General features: G+C 35.3%; 1 protein-coding gene across 1 annotated transcript in view; it reads right to left on the bottom strand.

Moving 5' to 3' along the window:
* The window catches only part of UST (uronyl 2-sulfotransferase), a 149,234-nt gene that overhangs the window by 16,886 nt on the left and 114,850 nt on the right, over positions 1-17,498 (bottom strand). Inside the window, exon 5 of the mRNA XM_072409035.1 lies at positions 2,633-2,786. Coding sequence (XP_072265136.1) covers positions 2,633-2,786 — 154 coding nt within the window. The remainder of the gene's footprint in view (positions 1-2,632; positions 2,787-17,498) is intronic.

Genomic DNA, 17,498 nt, shown 5'->3' with positions numbered 1-17,498 from the left:
ATTAGTTTCAGTTTTGATGTATTGAAGAATAAACCATGCATCAATTGACATAAATATTGATCACCAGTTTATTATTTTACAATTTATCAATAGTAATATAGTAATCAATAGTAATGTGATAAACTGGTAATCAATATTTATGTCAAACGTGTAGGTCCAATTGAAAACCAAACCAAATTCGATATATGTATGGCTAGCCTAATATTTGGGAATAACATTATTATTATTAAAAAACTTCTGGGACCCTTGCCACATGCTGTAAGATGTAATTTCCTGAATGCACTACTTTAGCCTTGAACTTGTTAGATACTGTCTCATGTACTATGTTTCAACAGGCCAGTAATTATGTTTGTCAGCTTTGGTACAAATATTTTTTTATTATGTAGGTTTTATAATGTGTTTTTATTACTTTTTCTTAATGTTAACTTAATCTTCATAAGAAGTTTCAGGAAAAGTTACAAGGATCTCTATACTGTCACATGCATTTTAGTGGAATCATACTTTCTAAAAGTATGGTTATCAATTAGTAATTTTAAAAGCACTTTGGTAACATTTATCAGAATTTGCCATCTGTTTACAAAACATCCTAAGACCAGCTGCTTTGTCTGTAATGCCAGGCAATTTTACACCAATCTAGAAAATTGCTTTAATGTCTTTTAACTGGACTTTCAAAATATCCAGTCATAAATATGAATATGTATTCATTCTCTTGCACAACAAGCTTATGTATATGCTGCAAAAACCAGAATAGAAACAGCCTAGGTAAATGTACAAAAAAATAAAAATATTTTAGGTGGAATTCAAACATAGAAAGTTTTATATACTCTATCTTTAGACCTAGTTCTCCAAAGCATACAAGCATAAAGTAGCTATAAATAAACTGATAGTATTCACAAGCATAAAATAAAAGTAACTCAAATGATCTTTTTGCAAACATTTTTTCTGTTCCTAAACATGAGCGGAATATTAACATGAAAATTAGCTACCAGGAAACTGTAAGGCTTATTTTAGACTTGACCGGTTGACTGCAGCGTTCTGCCACAGACTTAACAATGTTGGTAACCAGTTTGTCAGTTTTACTACATTTTACTACATTATCTTGTAATGGATACTAACATGTCCATAACCCAAATAATAAAGTCAACACTGGTAAATCCTAAAAATAGCTTGAAAATCAGGGGTTGGTATTCAGCAGTTGACTACCAATTTGATATATTATTAACATAATTATTAATAACAGAATTATTTACACATTCCTCACTACAGGCGTTTTCAATGATTTTCTATTTTTACTATATAAATACTGGATGGAAAAATAACATTTGTTTTGTACAAACACACTTTTAGTTTGTCAGCGTATTGCAACAAAGTCTGCATTTTAAATACAGACTCTTAGACAGCCTAATCCAATGCACGACGCTGTCAGAAGCATGGCATGCTATGACAATTCAGCATCTTGAGCATAAACAAGATTGTCTTTAATATGCTGCTTATTACTTTAACATTCTCTGAGAGACATAGCTAAGTGAGATAATTACAATATAAGGTCACAAGTAAGTGGGATGCCAAAGCTAAGTAATAACTCAAAACCTTAATAATTTGTCTGAAATTAACTTCAAGACTGTCTGAGTGCCTGTAATCAGACACAGCAAAATCACTGTTCCACTAACAGTCAGGCTGATGAATTATTTACACTATGAACACTGCTGGTAGTGGTGGCAAAAAGTTTGAATATGGCTACTCGAACCACAATTAAAGATCACTGAATCAATCTGATGAAAATGAATTGTGTCCAAGATCCAAAGCCATCAGAGATTTAGGAATAGTACTTGATCCTTTTACTAGTTCACAGACTGATTATTTTGCTATTTATTCATTCTTCACTAAAGATGCCAACCTGGCACACCAGTTTTATTATGGACTGCCATCAACATAGTTTAAGGGTAGGGAGAATGTGTTTCCTTGGCAATGCTGGAAGCAGTTAGTATGCCATTTAGTAATGAACAGGCACTTCAATAAAACTGCCCAATAAAACTAGGCCCCCTTCCTAAAACAACAACCTGGGAATAAAAAATATCCTGTACAAGGTGTTTGCTCTTGGCCAAAATAAAATTCCCACTACCACCCTACAATTGGAGAACAAGGAAGGAAGGAAGAGGAAGTTTTATTCCCAGTACATATTCCCTAAGGAAGCCAGTAGACACTAAAGGACAGATACTGTTATCGATACTCAAGCATTTATCAGTCATGGGGAATAGTGACCAGGAAATCTTACTTCATCCATCCATCTTTTGTGCATGTTCTGTAGAATGTACATGCCCTGTAGATATAGGTGTTGTGGAAAAATGAGTCCTCACATAAAAGTTCAGAACACAGGGTCCCTTGATCTTTCTTTTCTTTGATGAGAAGAGTCTTGTCCTGGCAGACTTCTAATATAAAACATCAGATATTTGTATGCTTTTGGTAAAAAAAAATTCCCCCAAAAAATAACAATCCTTGTTGGGCACAGGGTAAATTAAAGTAAAATAGATCCCCCTTTAAATAGGCTAATCCTGAATAGCTACTAAAAGTATTACTTGATTGATAATTGTTTTTAACCCAAACTGGAATTTTATATACTTTAGGAACTTACCAAGTACCTCTCCTCTTCCTTCATGCCTGGTGTACGAATCATGTGATTCTGTTCTCCTCTCCAGTCTCCAAAACGTCGAAAAAAATAGTTGGAGAGAAATCGGTTCACTGGGTCCCGGATTATGTTAATGTAGACTGGTTGCTCTGCACCAAACCTAGAAAACACATAACAAAAAAAATTGTATTAGGTTGTTCTGAAGGATTTTGACTGACCATTTCTCACAATGCACTAAATAAGTTGATTTGTACATGTGGAACACGGAAACTTCCTGTCTGTAGTATGATGTCATTTCTGAATAATGTTTTTGTATTGCCTATAACTCTATGTCATACCAATCTAATTACTGTGTGTAAAGAAAGATGAGCTCCTGGAAATATAACTGGAAAGGAGAATGGAAGGTAAATAAAGTATGCAAATTTTATACCTCTATTTTCTCCTTTTAGAAATACAGCTCTCTGACAACTGATAAAGGGAGCATAGCAATACTATTAGCCTAAACCTTTAAATTTGTGCACTTTCTAGTTTCTGCTATTTTAAATTAGAATTTGTTGGTTTAATAGAAGTCTAAAAGGGCCTCCACTTTTCATTCTAGATGCCAATAACAATGTTGAAGATATGTAAAGCTTCTACATTCTAGAAGTCGGAGAAAGGTAACATGTTTGTTCAGAGCCAAAAAAAGCCTAATTTTCATTTTAGTACATACATAATATTAAAACACACCTATTTACAGTTCTAGAATAATCTATAAGCTGCAGCTATTGTTATAGTGATCTATTATAACATAAAAGTGCCACGAACAATGGCACTGATCTGTTACATAACTTAGCTATAACTCTTACCTGTCCAATTATGATTTCACTGCTAGTTTATTACAGAAAAGCAGCGCCTCAGCCGTGGTATAAATGATCTGCTTTGACTTTATTGCAACCATCTTAGAACAGCTTTTCCACAAATCATAAAATTCACTTGTGATTTCGGTAGAGGAACAACTGATAAATTTGAGTGAATTATCTCACTGCACCTAGTAAATATTTTTTTTACAGTAGGCATTTATTGGTTTATGGTAATTCATACCTACATGACTAAAAAAAAATATTTTTTTTGTCCTGGTCATAATAAATAAACCACTATACATTCATTCCCTTTTTGTGCTCTGTAGTCCAACTAAGCCATTTTAGCTTATAAACACAAATGTAACTGCATAATTTAATGAGAACCTGAATAGAATTTGTAACTTCTATAAGTAAATGTCATGCAGATACGTGCTATTGTGCATAAGAAAATAGTCAGCTGGAGACCTAACGTCTATGGATTACCAGCAGAAAGCCAGTTACCTAGAAAAGTGATCAGACAGTTGGAAAACTTTTTCCTAAGGTTTGGTTTACACCTGATAAACTGGTGTTAGACACTGCCGGCAACTGGGAGTAACCTTACAGAGATACACCCCATAGTTAAATCGCTATATAATAAGATCAGTTTTTGCTTATTTTAGATGGGGGTTTATAACATATTTCAGTACAAGTGAAGTGTCCCATTGACATCAGCATGCTGTGAAAGCCTTCCTTAGCATAGTATTAACATGTAGCCCTTGTATTCCATATTGCAAGGTAAGGTGATTTATTGGTTTTGAAAGCCATATCAGTTCATCTGGAAAAGGATGTGGTTTAAGTTTTTACCACAATATCCAAATTTCCTTGATTTAATTATTTAATTCCGTGCCCAGACAGGACCTGAATTTTACTGAAACTTTACTGAGCTAACAAGCCAAAACTACAACCAACTCTAGTTCGAAAGTTAGTTAGAAAATGTGTATTATATAGTCTAATGTTTTAAGACACTTTTGTAGGACTAGGATTAGTAAATCATACATTAAAACAAAAATATAGAGGGAAAGAAGAAAAATATTAGGCAGCTACTATTGCAACACTTTTGTCTTAGGGAACCTTGACACACATTCCTGTATATATCCAGTCTTCAGCAACATCCTCCCACAACAGGAACCTCAAAAGGCATATGAATAACATACTACTGCCCCCATATTCTGTGTTGCATTGTAAAGGGGGGGGGGGGGTGTTATCTTTTAAAGTTCTAATGGTGACTCCGTAACAGCTTGTGGTGGAAGCTGGGCTTTATTTAACTTTTTGGTGCTGGAGTCCACTGATGTGTCAGCAACTTGTGAAAAAAAAACCAACCATGGTCATTTGAATAACTGTTTATTTACAGACATTCCCAAATAAAGTTTTAAATGAAGATGGGCTATACATAAATAGGTCCAGTAAGTAAAAACCAAAAATTCAAAAAAAAATTTTGCGCTGAGATCTGAATTATTTCTCAATATCTTATTTTACTAGTTACAGGCGGTACAAGTTTGTTAAATACACAAAGCCTTTTATAACAATTAAAGCGTACCTAAACTCGGAATTTTCACATAACATAAATGGGTAGACAACCCTTTTATAAGGTGAAAGTTCTGTTTGTTTGTTTTTTTTTAAGTGCAACACCCTTTTTAAAAAAAAAAAAAAAGGGTGCAACACCGCCCCTTAAAGTTGTGAGTGAGTCGCCCTTCTGGTATCTCGCATTGGAGAGCTGGAGAAGCACATTGCAACGCTGAAGTCACTCGATCACCTCACTGAGCAGGTAGGTAATGGCTTAGATGTGGAGGATGGAGAGGTTAATCAGGATGAACATGCAGGGAGTCGGGCTATTGTAGTTAAAGGGAGTGGTAGGGGCACCCAGAAAAGGAAGGCCAGCCCTGTGTTTGAGCACCCTAACATATTTGCATGTTATGTGAAAATGTGCAGGTGGCTGACCCAGTGGTGGCAACTCTAGATGTTACTCCTACCTCCCAACAGCCGGGAGAGCAGCTCATCTAGTAGGGGTGGGGAGGGAAATGCAAGAAGGAAAAGACAATTGGTTGTCATAGGGGATTCTATGGAATAGTTTGTCGCCTGGATCTCTTCAACCAATTGGTTTGCTGTCTCCCTGGTGCCAGGGTTCGGCATGTGGTGGACCGAATGAACAAACTACTGAGAGGGGCTTGGCATGACCCAGCTGTCTTGGTCCATGTTGTAACAATGACAGGATAGATGAAAGATGAAGGTTCCTCCTGAAAGGACCTCTAAGGTTATGTTCTCTGGAATATTGCCTGTGCCATGCGCAACACAGGAAAGGCAGAGGGAGCTTATACAGCTAAACGCATTGCTTCAGTCCTGTTGCATAAGGGAAGCGTTGGCGTTCATAGAGCACTGGGCTGACTTTTCATTGAGTACAACCTGTATGCCAGAGAAGGTTTGCACCTAAATGAAAAGGGGTCTGCTGTGCTAGGGGAAAGATTTAGGGGAATGTTGGGAGGAATATTTAAACTAGGACAAAGGGGGGTGGGACAGTTAAATAAGGTGGCAGAAAGGTTAGTCAGGGGTAAGCCACTAGTGGAGGGTGGATTAGGGATAGTTAGGGTGAGGGTTATGGATAAACAAATAGAGGTTCCCATGTTACAAACAAACATTGGATTGTGCAGTAATAGTTGTACTGAAAAACAGAAGGATTTGGCAAACAATGCTGATAGATGCAGCAATGGTTTAAAGAGCCTGTTCACTAATGCTAGAAGTCTGGCAAACAAATTAGGGGAGTTGGAAGCCTTAATGAGTGAACACAATTACTTGGTTGGCATTGCTGAATCCTGGCTTTGTTCTTCACATGACTGGGCTGCCAATATTCCTGGTTATACTCTATTTTGTAAAGACACAGTAAAACAAAGGGGTGGTGGTGTCTGTCTGTATGTGAAAAGTGATCTGAAAGTGAATGTGAAAGAAGAAATTGCAGATGGAACAAGCGATGAGGTTTAGGCATTATGGGTGGATGAAAAACACAATTAATTTTTGGAGTCTGCTATAGGCCCCCCAGTGATAAGGACGAAATAGAGAATCAACAGCAAAAGGAAGAAAATTTGTGAGTTTAATACAAGATAATTTTATGGTACAGTTTATGGAAGCCCCAACTGGAAATTATACTCTGCTGGACCTAGTTCTTTCTAACTCTGCAAGCCTCTAACAAATGTGCATATAAAAGAGAATCTGGGTAGCAGTGACCATAATATGACTTCATTTAATTTAAGCTTTAAACAGGAAGCAAAAACAGGAAAGATAAAAACATTTAATTTTTAGGGAGCAAATTTTCCATTATTAAGGGCGGCTCTTCATGACTTGGACTGGGAGACAATATTGTCCTCAAAGAACACAGAACAGAAATGGAAATGTTTCAAGTCTGTTCTACAAAAGCAAACTGAAAAATATATTCCAATGGGTAATAAGTTTAAGAGGCTAAAATTAAAACCTATGTGGCTCACACCTGATTTTAAAAAAGCCTTAAGGAACAAGAAAAGGGAATTCCAAAAATATAAAAATGAAGGATCATCTTCATCTTTGAAAACTATAAAAAATATAACAAAAGATGTAAAAAGGAGATAAAATGCGCAAAACTTCAAAATGAAAGACAGATTGCAAAGGAAAGTAAGGCAAATCCCCCATAATGTTTTAAATATATTATTAGCAAAAAGATCAGATCTGAGCATGCAGGCCCATTAGGATGTCTCTGGGTTGGTAACTGGGGATAAAAAAGGCAGATTTATTAAACACTTTTTTTTAGCTATGTGTACACAAAGGAAAAAGGCAAAGCTCAATTCCAAATTCATAATAGCAATGTCACTGCCCTAAATGTGTCACAATGGCTCAAAACTGATATGACTGAGAAACAGTTGGGAAAACAGATGGATTACATCCACATGTCCTCAAAGAGCTAAGCTTGGTTATTTCAAAGCCATTAGATTTAAAGACTCTTTAATCACTATTTACTATCCATATTAGTTCCTATCTTACAAAAGGGAGTCATTACCAGGTAACTACAGACCAGTTCGTTTACCCTTCATAGTTGGAAAGGTCCAAGAGAGTTTGATAAAGATCCACATAGAGGAGTTTCTGCTAGAAAATATTATTCTAAGTGACAGTCAGCATGGCTTCAAGAAAGACCGAAGTTGTCAAACAAATTTACTCTCTTTTTATGAGGAAGTAAGTAAACAGGTAGACAGTGGAATAGCAGTGGATATAGCGTACTTTGACTTTGACAAATGCTAAAGCATTTGACACTGTACCCCACAGATGGTTAATATGCAAGTTCGGGTCAATAGGTTTAGAAAAGTCAATCTGTAAATGAATAGAGAGAACGGGCTTAAAGACCGCATCCAGAGAGTAATTAATCTCTCCAGAGAGAATTGTAATTAATTATTCATATTCTGAATGGTCTAAGGTTATTAGTGGTGTACCCCGGGGTTCAGTGTTGGGACTTTTACTGTTTAACATCTTTATAAATGATTTAGAGTTTGTGATTAAAAGTACAATTTCTGTGTTTGCAGATGACACCAAATTATGTATTGGAATTAGGTCCATACAGGATTTCTATAATCCACAAGCAGACCTGGATGTACTGTTTGATTGGGCAGCCAAGTAGCAAATGACATTTATTATAGATAAATGTAAAGTTATGCACTTAGGGGCTAACGTCATGCATGCTTCATACTGTCTAGGGGGAATACATTTTGGGGAGTCAGAAATGGAAAAGGATCTGGGGATTCTGGTAGATCATAGACTTATTAACAGCATGCAATGCTAAGCTGCAATATCAAAAGCTAGCAAAGTACTTTCTTGTATTAAAAGAGGAATAGACTGCAGAGATGGAGACATAATCCTGCCCTTGTACAAAGCATTGGTCAGACCACAATTAAAATATGCAGTCCAGTTTTGGGCACCAGTTCAGGACATTGTGGAATTAGAGAAAGAGCAGAGAAGGGCAACTAAACTAATAAAATGAATGGAGGAGCTTAGCTATGAGGAGAGATTAGCTGAACTGAATCTATTCTCCTTGAGAAGAGACGTTTAAGGGGGATATGATCACCCTGTATGAATATATAAATGGTCTATTTTTTTCTAATTATTCACTTTGAGACCATTACAAAGAACAAGAGGGTACTCTTTGCGTCTGGAGGAAAAAAAGTTTAAGCTCCAGATAAGAAAGAGATTCTTCACTGTAATGTCTGTGAAAATGTGGAATCGGCTCCCTCAGGAAGTAGTTTCAGCAACTACTATAGATTGCTTTAAAAAAAAAAGCTGGATGCTTTTCTAGAAGCACAGAATATAACTGGGTACTAGGGATTTAAAGTAAAGATAACAGAGACTGTTGATCCAGGGAACATCCGATTGCCTCATGGAATCAGGAAGGAATTTTTTTCTCCTGTTAAAGCAAATTGTACCAGGGTTTTTTTTGCGTTCCTCTGGACCAACTATGTCTTATAGCAGGGGTAGGCAATCTTTTTCAGTCGGGGCCACAATCTGATACAACATTTGACAGAGGGGCCAGGCTGATGGGAGAGTGTGTGTGTGTGTGTGTGTGTGAGAGCACTTATCTTTATGTCATGATGGATATATATATATATATATATATATGTATGTCTGAGACTAGATGTCTTTTTTTAACCTAACCTACTATTTAACTACGATGTAACTATGTAAGGAACCAAAGAAGTCATATTTTCCAGCTTCTGACGGGGGGGGGTAAGCCATCATGACACCACTGAACTTGATGTCATGATGGCATAACCCCGCCCATTCTCCCATCGCAGATCTGAGACTAGATGTCTTTTTTTAACCTAACCTACTATTTAACTACGATGTAACTATGTAAGGAACCAAAGAAGTCATATTTTCCAGCTTCTGACTAGCCAATACTAATGTTCATCTAAAGCTAGAAATATGGAGGACCCATGCCTCTGAGTTTTTTAGGAAAGGGCCACAATGGATCTAACATTCTATCACGATTGTCTACAATTTATAAAGACAAGCATAGCAGTGACAGTGGGGGTGCAGAATACATTTTAGGTAAAGGCTGTTGAAGTACTTAAACATATATAAATACAAACTATACCTCACTATTTGACATGACTACTGATTTCCTTCCTTCACATCTGGCCCCATAAATAACCCCTGATTTTATTGCAAAGTTTAGCAGAAAACAACTTTTGATATAGCTCACTTGGTGTGGTGTGACCAAATGTGGTTTAAGGGCCACGAGAAAACTAGTACAGCGACAATAAGGAGGCTGCCACTGCTGACCTCAATACTTTAAGAGTCACTAACTTGAAACAGCAATGAAGATCAGGAGTTTTTTGATCAGTGTGCTTGTTTCAGACCTGTAATTCTGAATTTTGAATTTTTGAAGCTGCAAATATTTTTAAAACAATAATTCTGTGATATATGTACTAAAATGCAATATGCAATAAGCAACATGGTAATAGACTGGCTACAAAAATATTAAAATCTACAGGAGTCAAAGGCTGTTGAAGTACTTAAACATATAAAAATACAAACTATACCTCACTATTTGACAGGACTACTGATTTCCTTCCTTCACATCTGGCCCCATTAATAACCCGTTTTTATTGTAAAGTTTAGCAGAAAACAACTTTTGATATTGCTCACTTGGTGTGGTGTGACCAAAAGTGGTTGTGGTTTAGGGGGCCACAAGAAAACTAGTACAGCAACAATAAGGAGGCTGCCACTGCTGACCTCAATACTTTAAGGGTTACTAACTTGAAACAGGAGTTTTTTGATCAGTCTGCTTGTTTCAGACCTGTAATTCTGAAAGTACCCAGCAGGACTGTGGAACCAGTATATAAAACCTGCTACTCCATCACAGTTTAAAATACCTCTGATTCCCTTTTTAAAATATACTTATTTTGTGTTTTATATATTGAAGCACGTAAAAAAACAAGACATTTTTTCAGTGAGTTGTGTTTAAGCCCATGCTTGGCAATTTTACAGGGCAATTTTGCAGGGCAAACGTTAACTATACTTTTATACAGACTCCTCTATGGTATTTTAGATTGCTACTCACTGTGAGCTTCTCATATTGTACATTATAGGCTGCAGTATTAGGATATATCCTGTCTTCTTTCTTGAATATCCAGCATCATCTAGCTCTTTTCTTCACAGCCCCACTCTCCTTTGCCTGCCCCTTTCATTTACTGAAATTCAGTTCATGAAGGCTCACATGTGGGGTTTTACCCCAAATTCCTGTTTTCAGGAAGCTATGCACAGCAGCACACGTTCCCACCACCATTCATGATCTGTACAGCAATCAGAAACACAAAAACCTAGTGATTATATCATTTGTTCTAAAATATTTAATGAAAACAGTGATGGGGAGTATTTAGGTATTTTACTAATGTGGATGAGTCTGAAAAGAAGAAATGGCAAAATATAAAAAAAACAAATTTCAGCTTTAGTTTTTGCTGAATTTTTTCATTAAGATTGAATAAGGATCCAGCTCTGCTTTTGTATCTAAACTGAAATATAACAGATAACTTTATAAGTTTAAGGTTTTTTGTGCCAAAACAGTATTGTTAGATCTTAGTGGTTATTGTGGGGGTTCAATCACAGACAATTCTTTTGCCAATATGTGAGCCTCCTTTCTCTCATTGAATATATAATGTACAATAGCTTATTCTTACTGTAAAGAAAATTTATATTCCTGTGACACAAGCATTTTATCATTTTTTTATTTATGAAGCACATGAAAGCCCTCAAGCAGTAAAATACAGTTTAATGTAAAAGGTTTTTGTTTTGAGATAAAAGGTAACAAAATCTGAACACCAGTAAAAGTAAATATAAATATATATAAATAATATGTTAAACTTTATTTATGTACTTGCATCCCTGAGTTCAACAGCATTGAGGGCTGGGTAAAACATTTTTCATTATTTCTTTTTGGCACCACACCACCAAATATCTCATTCAATCAAAAATACGGTGTATTCATCTTCATTTAAATTTCATGCATTTATTGGTTTTCAATACCTACAATATATTTTTTATTGAAGAAAAAGCAAAAATGCATGTCTTGGCTCTGTGAGTGCAAGGAATAAACCCCCTAATTATTACTCTAGTGACCCTCTGTCACAATCTTTTTATTCATTACTGCAAGCTAAATGGCATAATGGTAGATTGTAATTTTCTGTTGGGAAATTAAAAATATCTTTCATATTCTAAATCAGGGAAGTAATATACACAGTAAAACAAATTATTGCAATCATGTCCTGGAAGGAGTGGTTACTTGGTACAATAATACCTACATTAAATGTGATTGAAAATAAATAAAATTGTTACTGTAGGTCAGTGCATTTTCACATTCCCAGGCTATTATCTATTATTCCTAACTACGCGTATAAACAGCTCGCAATGTGCCAAAAGTTTCTGGTATTGCTCTGTATAATTGCTGGGCTTTTTTTAGATCAGGGCTTCAGAAATTGTTCCTTAATTAAGTGGGAAACTCAAGATGACATATTTTCCTACCAGTATCATGCACTTCTACTGAAATGTAACACTTTAGTTGGGAAGTTTCCATGGTGAAAGTTGGCTTTTATTTTGTTTACAATCAAAAGTGACTTCTATTGCTTATCCTATTGGTAAAGGTTATCATATTCCTCTGCAAGATGATTTTTACATTGTCATTCTTCTAATAGGATGCTATTTGTTCTGTTTCATTCCAAGCTACGCTTGAAGGGGATCTGTCACTTGCTAAAAAACAACATGTGGAATGAACACTCTTTGTTTTCCAGAAAAGTGGATTTTTTTCTGTTCCTTTTTAGTAGAACACTGTATCTGACTAAGTATAGCTGGCTGCACATGAACATTAAACTTTAATGGCATAAATACCAATTTTTGAAGCTGCACATATTTTTAAAACAATAATTTTGTGATAAACGCACTAAAATGCTATATGCAATATGCTAATAGGCTGGCTACAAAAATATTAAAATCTAAAGGACTCAATGATTAAAACATGTACAGCAGTATCCACTTATTTTTCATGCAATCCATTTAATAATAAAATGTGGCTGGGTTTTTGTTTTCTTTTAAGCAGATTTTGCACTCTCCTCATCTGCAGGTCCAATGCACCTATCATGAATTCTAAATTTCCCAGAAAAAATCCCAACAGTTTTAAAATGGTGCCTTGCACATTCACTTTCTTGTTTAGGACAATGATCACTGGAAATGTAGTAAAACTACAGACCAAAATGGTCTGGAAGAAGGTGATGTGTATCTACACTGCAATAATCTAGGTTCACTGCCAGAATGTAATGTCTGCCAGAATGTAATGTCTGCCTAGTTTCAATCTGCAGTGTTGCAAGTAAAACAATATTAGAATCCAGGTGCTTCCTAGCAGGTATATTTGTGGTCCTAGTTTCCAGTCATTGTTCTTAAAGAACACATGGCCACTTCAAAAAGGTATTTTTTTGTTGTGGTCATTTTTCTTAACACATTCTGACTTATTTTTTATTAGTGCTTATTACCGTAACACAAAGTTTCTATTTATACATAGACAGATATATACGTTTTTGGTCACCAACTTAATGCATTTGTGAAATGTAAAAAGGAAATGTAAATTTCTGGTAAATTAGAGACACAAGCTTAATTCCACTAAAAAGCTTTATGATATCTGCTACCACAGAAGCTTTGATTTTAATACCAAAAAGCCATGTAATTTAAAAAAAGAGTGGTCCCAAAGGATAACTTTGGGGTATCACTACTCATGAAATCAACCATTCACTAAATAAATCATCATTCCTGATTTTCTGAATGATTTATTTAGTAATGTTCTGATGTTGTGAGTTTTTCATTTATTAGAAGATTGAAACATTTTCAGGCAATAGATAGGTAAATGCTTTAGTAAAGTTCAAATATTTTACATCCACAACAGCCCCTTTGTTACAGATTTTGCATATTTTTACTTAAAAAGAAAATTATGTATGCTTGACATCTGTCTGGTATGACTTATAATGTTACTTTCAAAAAGATTTTTGTGTAGGCCAGTGTTTTTCAACCTTTTTTGAGCCACAGCCAGATTTTTACATTGAAAAAATCCTGCGGCACACCACAAATCAATAATGTTACAAAATGACACTGTAGCTAATTCTCTTGTCTCTAGGAATAAACAATTTAGCTTCCTACTGCCACCCACTGACAAAGAGGAGTATTACATTACTCTGCCAGTCACTACAGCACAATCGACGATGGTAATTGGATAATTTTCCATGGTATACCTGAAGATCTCTCACAGCACATTAGTGTGCCGCGGCACAGTGGTTGAAAATCAATGGTGTAGGCCATGCACGTGGGCTGGGTATGTTAATGACACACTGATGAGTAAAATCCAATGTAGTATTTTTTGTAGTATAGAGACCCGCTCTGCATGCGGCCAACATATACTGAACCCTGACAGTTCATATACAAGCAGGTTGAAACTCTATATAACTACTGTATCAACTTCTAACACTTGATGAGATGAAGACATTTTTGTGATGGACCATTCTAAAAGTTTTGGAACCAACATAACTTGGTAACATCTTCTTAACACCAATGTCTTTTTGCTGACCACCAATCTAAGGTGATTCTTACTTTGACCATTATTATAAGGGAGCATAACACTGACTACCAATGTATGAGGTGATTTTTCAATGACCACCAAAAAGGGGGAGTTATACTAACCACCAATGAAAGCAGAAATGTATCTATTGACCACAAATGTTAAGGGTACGCTAAACATTTAATGTTATTTTTTTTTTAATTTCATTTAATGAACAATTCCTGAAATATTTTCTTTTTTAAAGCAGGCGGGGCTAAATAAAATAAATAAATAAATAAATAAATAAAATAAAGGAATTGCTTACTGATTATGATAATGTAAAATAAATTGTTACATTGGCTGGGGTACCCAAAAAAAAGCCAGCCCCGTTAATTTTTTTATTATAGTTTGGCACTAAGGCAATATTGAATTGATAATGCTGTGAAAAAAATCTTAGTCTGACGGTTACCTGATGTATCTTTTCAGCAAATATTCTTACACTTTCATCTGAAATCTCACAAGCACTCAGAAGCAGCAAGAGGAGCATGAAACTAGGTAATCTCCTTTCTATTTAAACATATTTATATACAGCCGCGCAACAATTTAAATTATAACAAGGGAATGCAAGTCATGTGTGGATCAAGTGGCTCTAGCAATACTTATATAAAAAATGAAATGCTGAAATGTGATATTATTTACTTTGCATGTTGCAATAATGCAAGGTCTATATAAATAAATCCGTATGACTAAAAACTTTGCTTACCAACAAAATCATTTTCAATAAACTGAAAGGTTATCACTGCAAATTATAGGAATACATTCTAGATACAAAAACATACACATGTAAAAATACAAGTGGTCCATCAGATTCAAATAACATATATATGCATTAGATAATCTGCATATTCAGAACCGTAACCTCACAGGAAGGGAACAGAACCCTTATAAAGTGTGGTCCAAAAGTCCAACAAGGTGAAAAATTCCTTTACTGATCCCCTAGGCAATAGGAAATTCCCTGGTTTCTGGTGTCATCACTAAAAAAAAGTAATACCCAGCCATATTCTCTACACTTAATAATGCACACATACATATATATTTTTTTTCATTTAAAAAATCTGAACTTTAAAAAACTACTTCCTGAGGAAGTCTATTTCACATTTTCATAAACCTTACTGTGAATAATCCTTTCCATACGTGGAGTTCTCCCTAGAACTTTGCTCTAACTGTAATTTAAAAAACTTTCATTATACAGGTAGTCCCCGGGTTACATACGACATAGGGCTTTAGATTTGTTCTTAAGTTGAATTTGTATGTAAGTTAGAACAGGTACAATATTTTAATAAATGCAGGTAGGAGAGATGTTTGTCTAAACATATTGTTAGGCAGCATGGTGTCAGTTACTGTATAAAATCCTCACTGTGAGTTAATCACAAACAAAGCAAAAAAAAAAAAAAAAAAAAAAAACTACGTTCATTAACGTCTGGAGAAAGCTGTGCTTTGATATGCAAAAAGAAACAACTGCAGAGTTTGTCTTGGTCATTAGAGTTACAAGAGGTTGCAGAAGAGATCACCCACAACCTCAGCTGTGTGGACTACCTGTACATGGATATATTCAGTACATTTATACATACTTTTATTTGGCTATGTATTACTCCATTGGGCAAATATTACTCTCATTACCTCTCCTCCCTCACATGCATTCATTTCACCTAATAGCTCCTCATAACATAAGATCTCCCATGCCATTCATTCATCTAATTTGGGCACTCTCTCCAGTTCCTTTTCATGAATTGGTGCCTAACACTGTACTGCACGTTACAATGTCAGACTAATACTTTATAAAGGGGCAGGAATATGTTTCTGAGTATAACTCTTTTAAAACAAGAAAGTATTTTGTTTGCTTTAAAAGTGCAGCTTGGCATTGTATTTGCCATTAAATCTGATCTACCAGAACCCCCAGACCTTTCTTGATTATTGAGTTCCCTAGTTGCATTCCCCCTAGAATATATGATGCATGGAAATAAATGATGTATGTATGACACATGCATGTTTTAGCCCCAAGTGCATAACTTTACAATTTTGGCTTTGGAACTTAGTAAGAATAATTAGGATACCACAACTGCATTTTGTGTGAATTTGCATTTATCATACATATCAGTATCTGTTCACCTATAAGAGACAATTTATAAGTAAACCATTACTTAACTTAAATTTTTTAAAATTTTTCTTACTTCTAGCATTTAAAAACAAATAAAATAATGTAGAAACATGGGTGCATTTTAAGTAAAAACACAAGGTATAGTAATTCTAAAAGGGGTTTCTTGAAGACCTGAAAATTATTTTTAGGTGCCCCCTCTTGTTAAAAAGGTCATTAAACACTGATGTAAGTGAATATGAGAGCCATTTGGCTTTGTTTTCATCATGAAGAAATTGATGTTTTGTCAGTTCTTTTTCATTAAGACTGTAAATGGGTAAACTAAGACATCTTCAGGTTTTAAAGGGAAGAAAGCCTATTTAATTTTTTGATGAGTGTTCGCTACATTTAAGTTCCTTGTCTAATTATTGTGTTGCCAGTCCTCAATCTTGATTTGTTTGTGTTCGTACAGAATAGCTTGGATGACACACCTTGAAGCAACTGTCTGGAGCAGTGTTTATCCAGTGGTTGCTAAGTGTTCTTTAAACAATGAGAAATTTGTGACTCCCAGGTCAGTTTACCTGACACCAATGATCTTTTTGGCCATCTGTAAGGATGACATTCTTTCCACTGACCACTAATACACAGTGAGCTGTGAATATGGCAATTATGAAACTGGGTTCCCTAAGGTCCTGAACATTATTTCAAGGGGTGCCCCATGTTAAAAGAGTTGAGAAACACTGGTCTGGAGAGAAGGTAATGCTTAGTCATAAATGGAGTGTTTTAAAGGCTAGCATACACTATTACATCTTTCCATTTTATTTCAAATGTATATTAAGATGGAAAATTCAACTACACAACCTAAATAATCCTGGGGACTAAATAAGGGCATTTAAAGAAAAAATCTGGAGACATATATAAGGCCCATAACCATCATTTTTTCTGGTGCATCAGTCCAAATTTCCCTAATCTCTAATCTAATCTAATTCTAATCTCACTTAAACTCTACTGGCTTGGCTTTACTGCTACCTCGCACAACAATTTTAGACTATTTTTCCATCTATACTTCTTCTCTTCTACATAGGCGCCTATCTAAAGGCGTACGATGCCTGATCGGAGGACTGGCCTCGTGAAAGTTCTTGCGACTTTCCGCGGGCGAAGGCTTGGCTTGGCATCGGACTAGATTTTCCCACAAAAGTCACAAGCACACACACGTTCTTGTTTGCTTCTTAGAAATATAAATTTATATATATATATATATATATATATATATATATATAT

This window comes from Pyxicephalus adspersus, chromosome 4 (genome assembly GCF_032062135.1).
Source record: "Pyxicephalus adspersus chromosome 4, UCB_Pads_2.0, whole genome shotgun sequence".
NCBI classification, from domain to species: Eukaryota; Metazoa; Chordata; class Amphibia; order Anura; family Pyxicephalidae; genus Pyxicephalus; species Pyxicephalus adspersus.
Note: the sequence above shows the minus strand (reverse complement) of the source record. Positions and strands in the feature narration are given on the sequence as shown.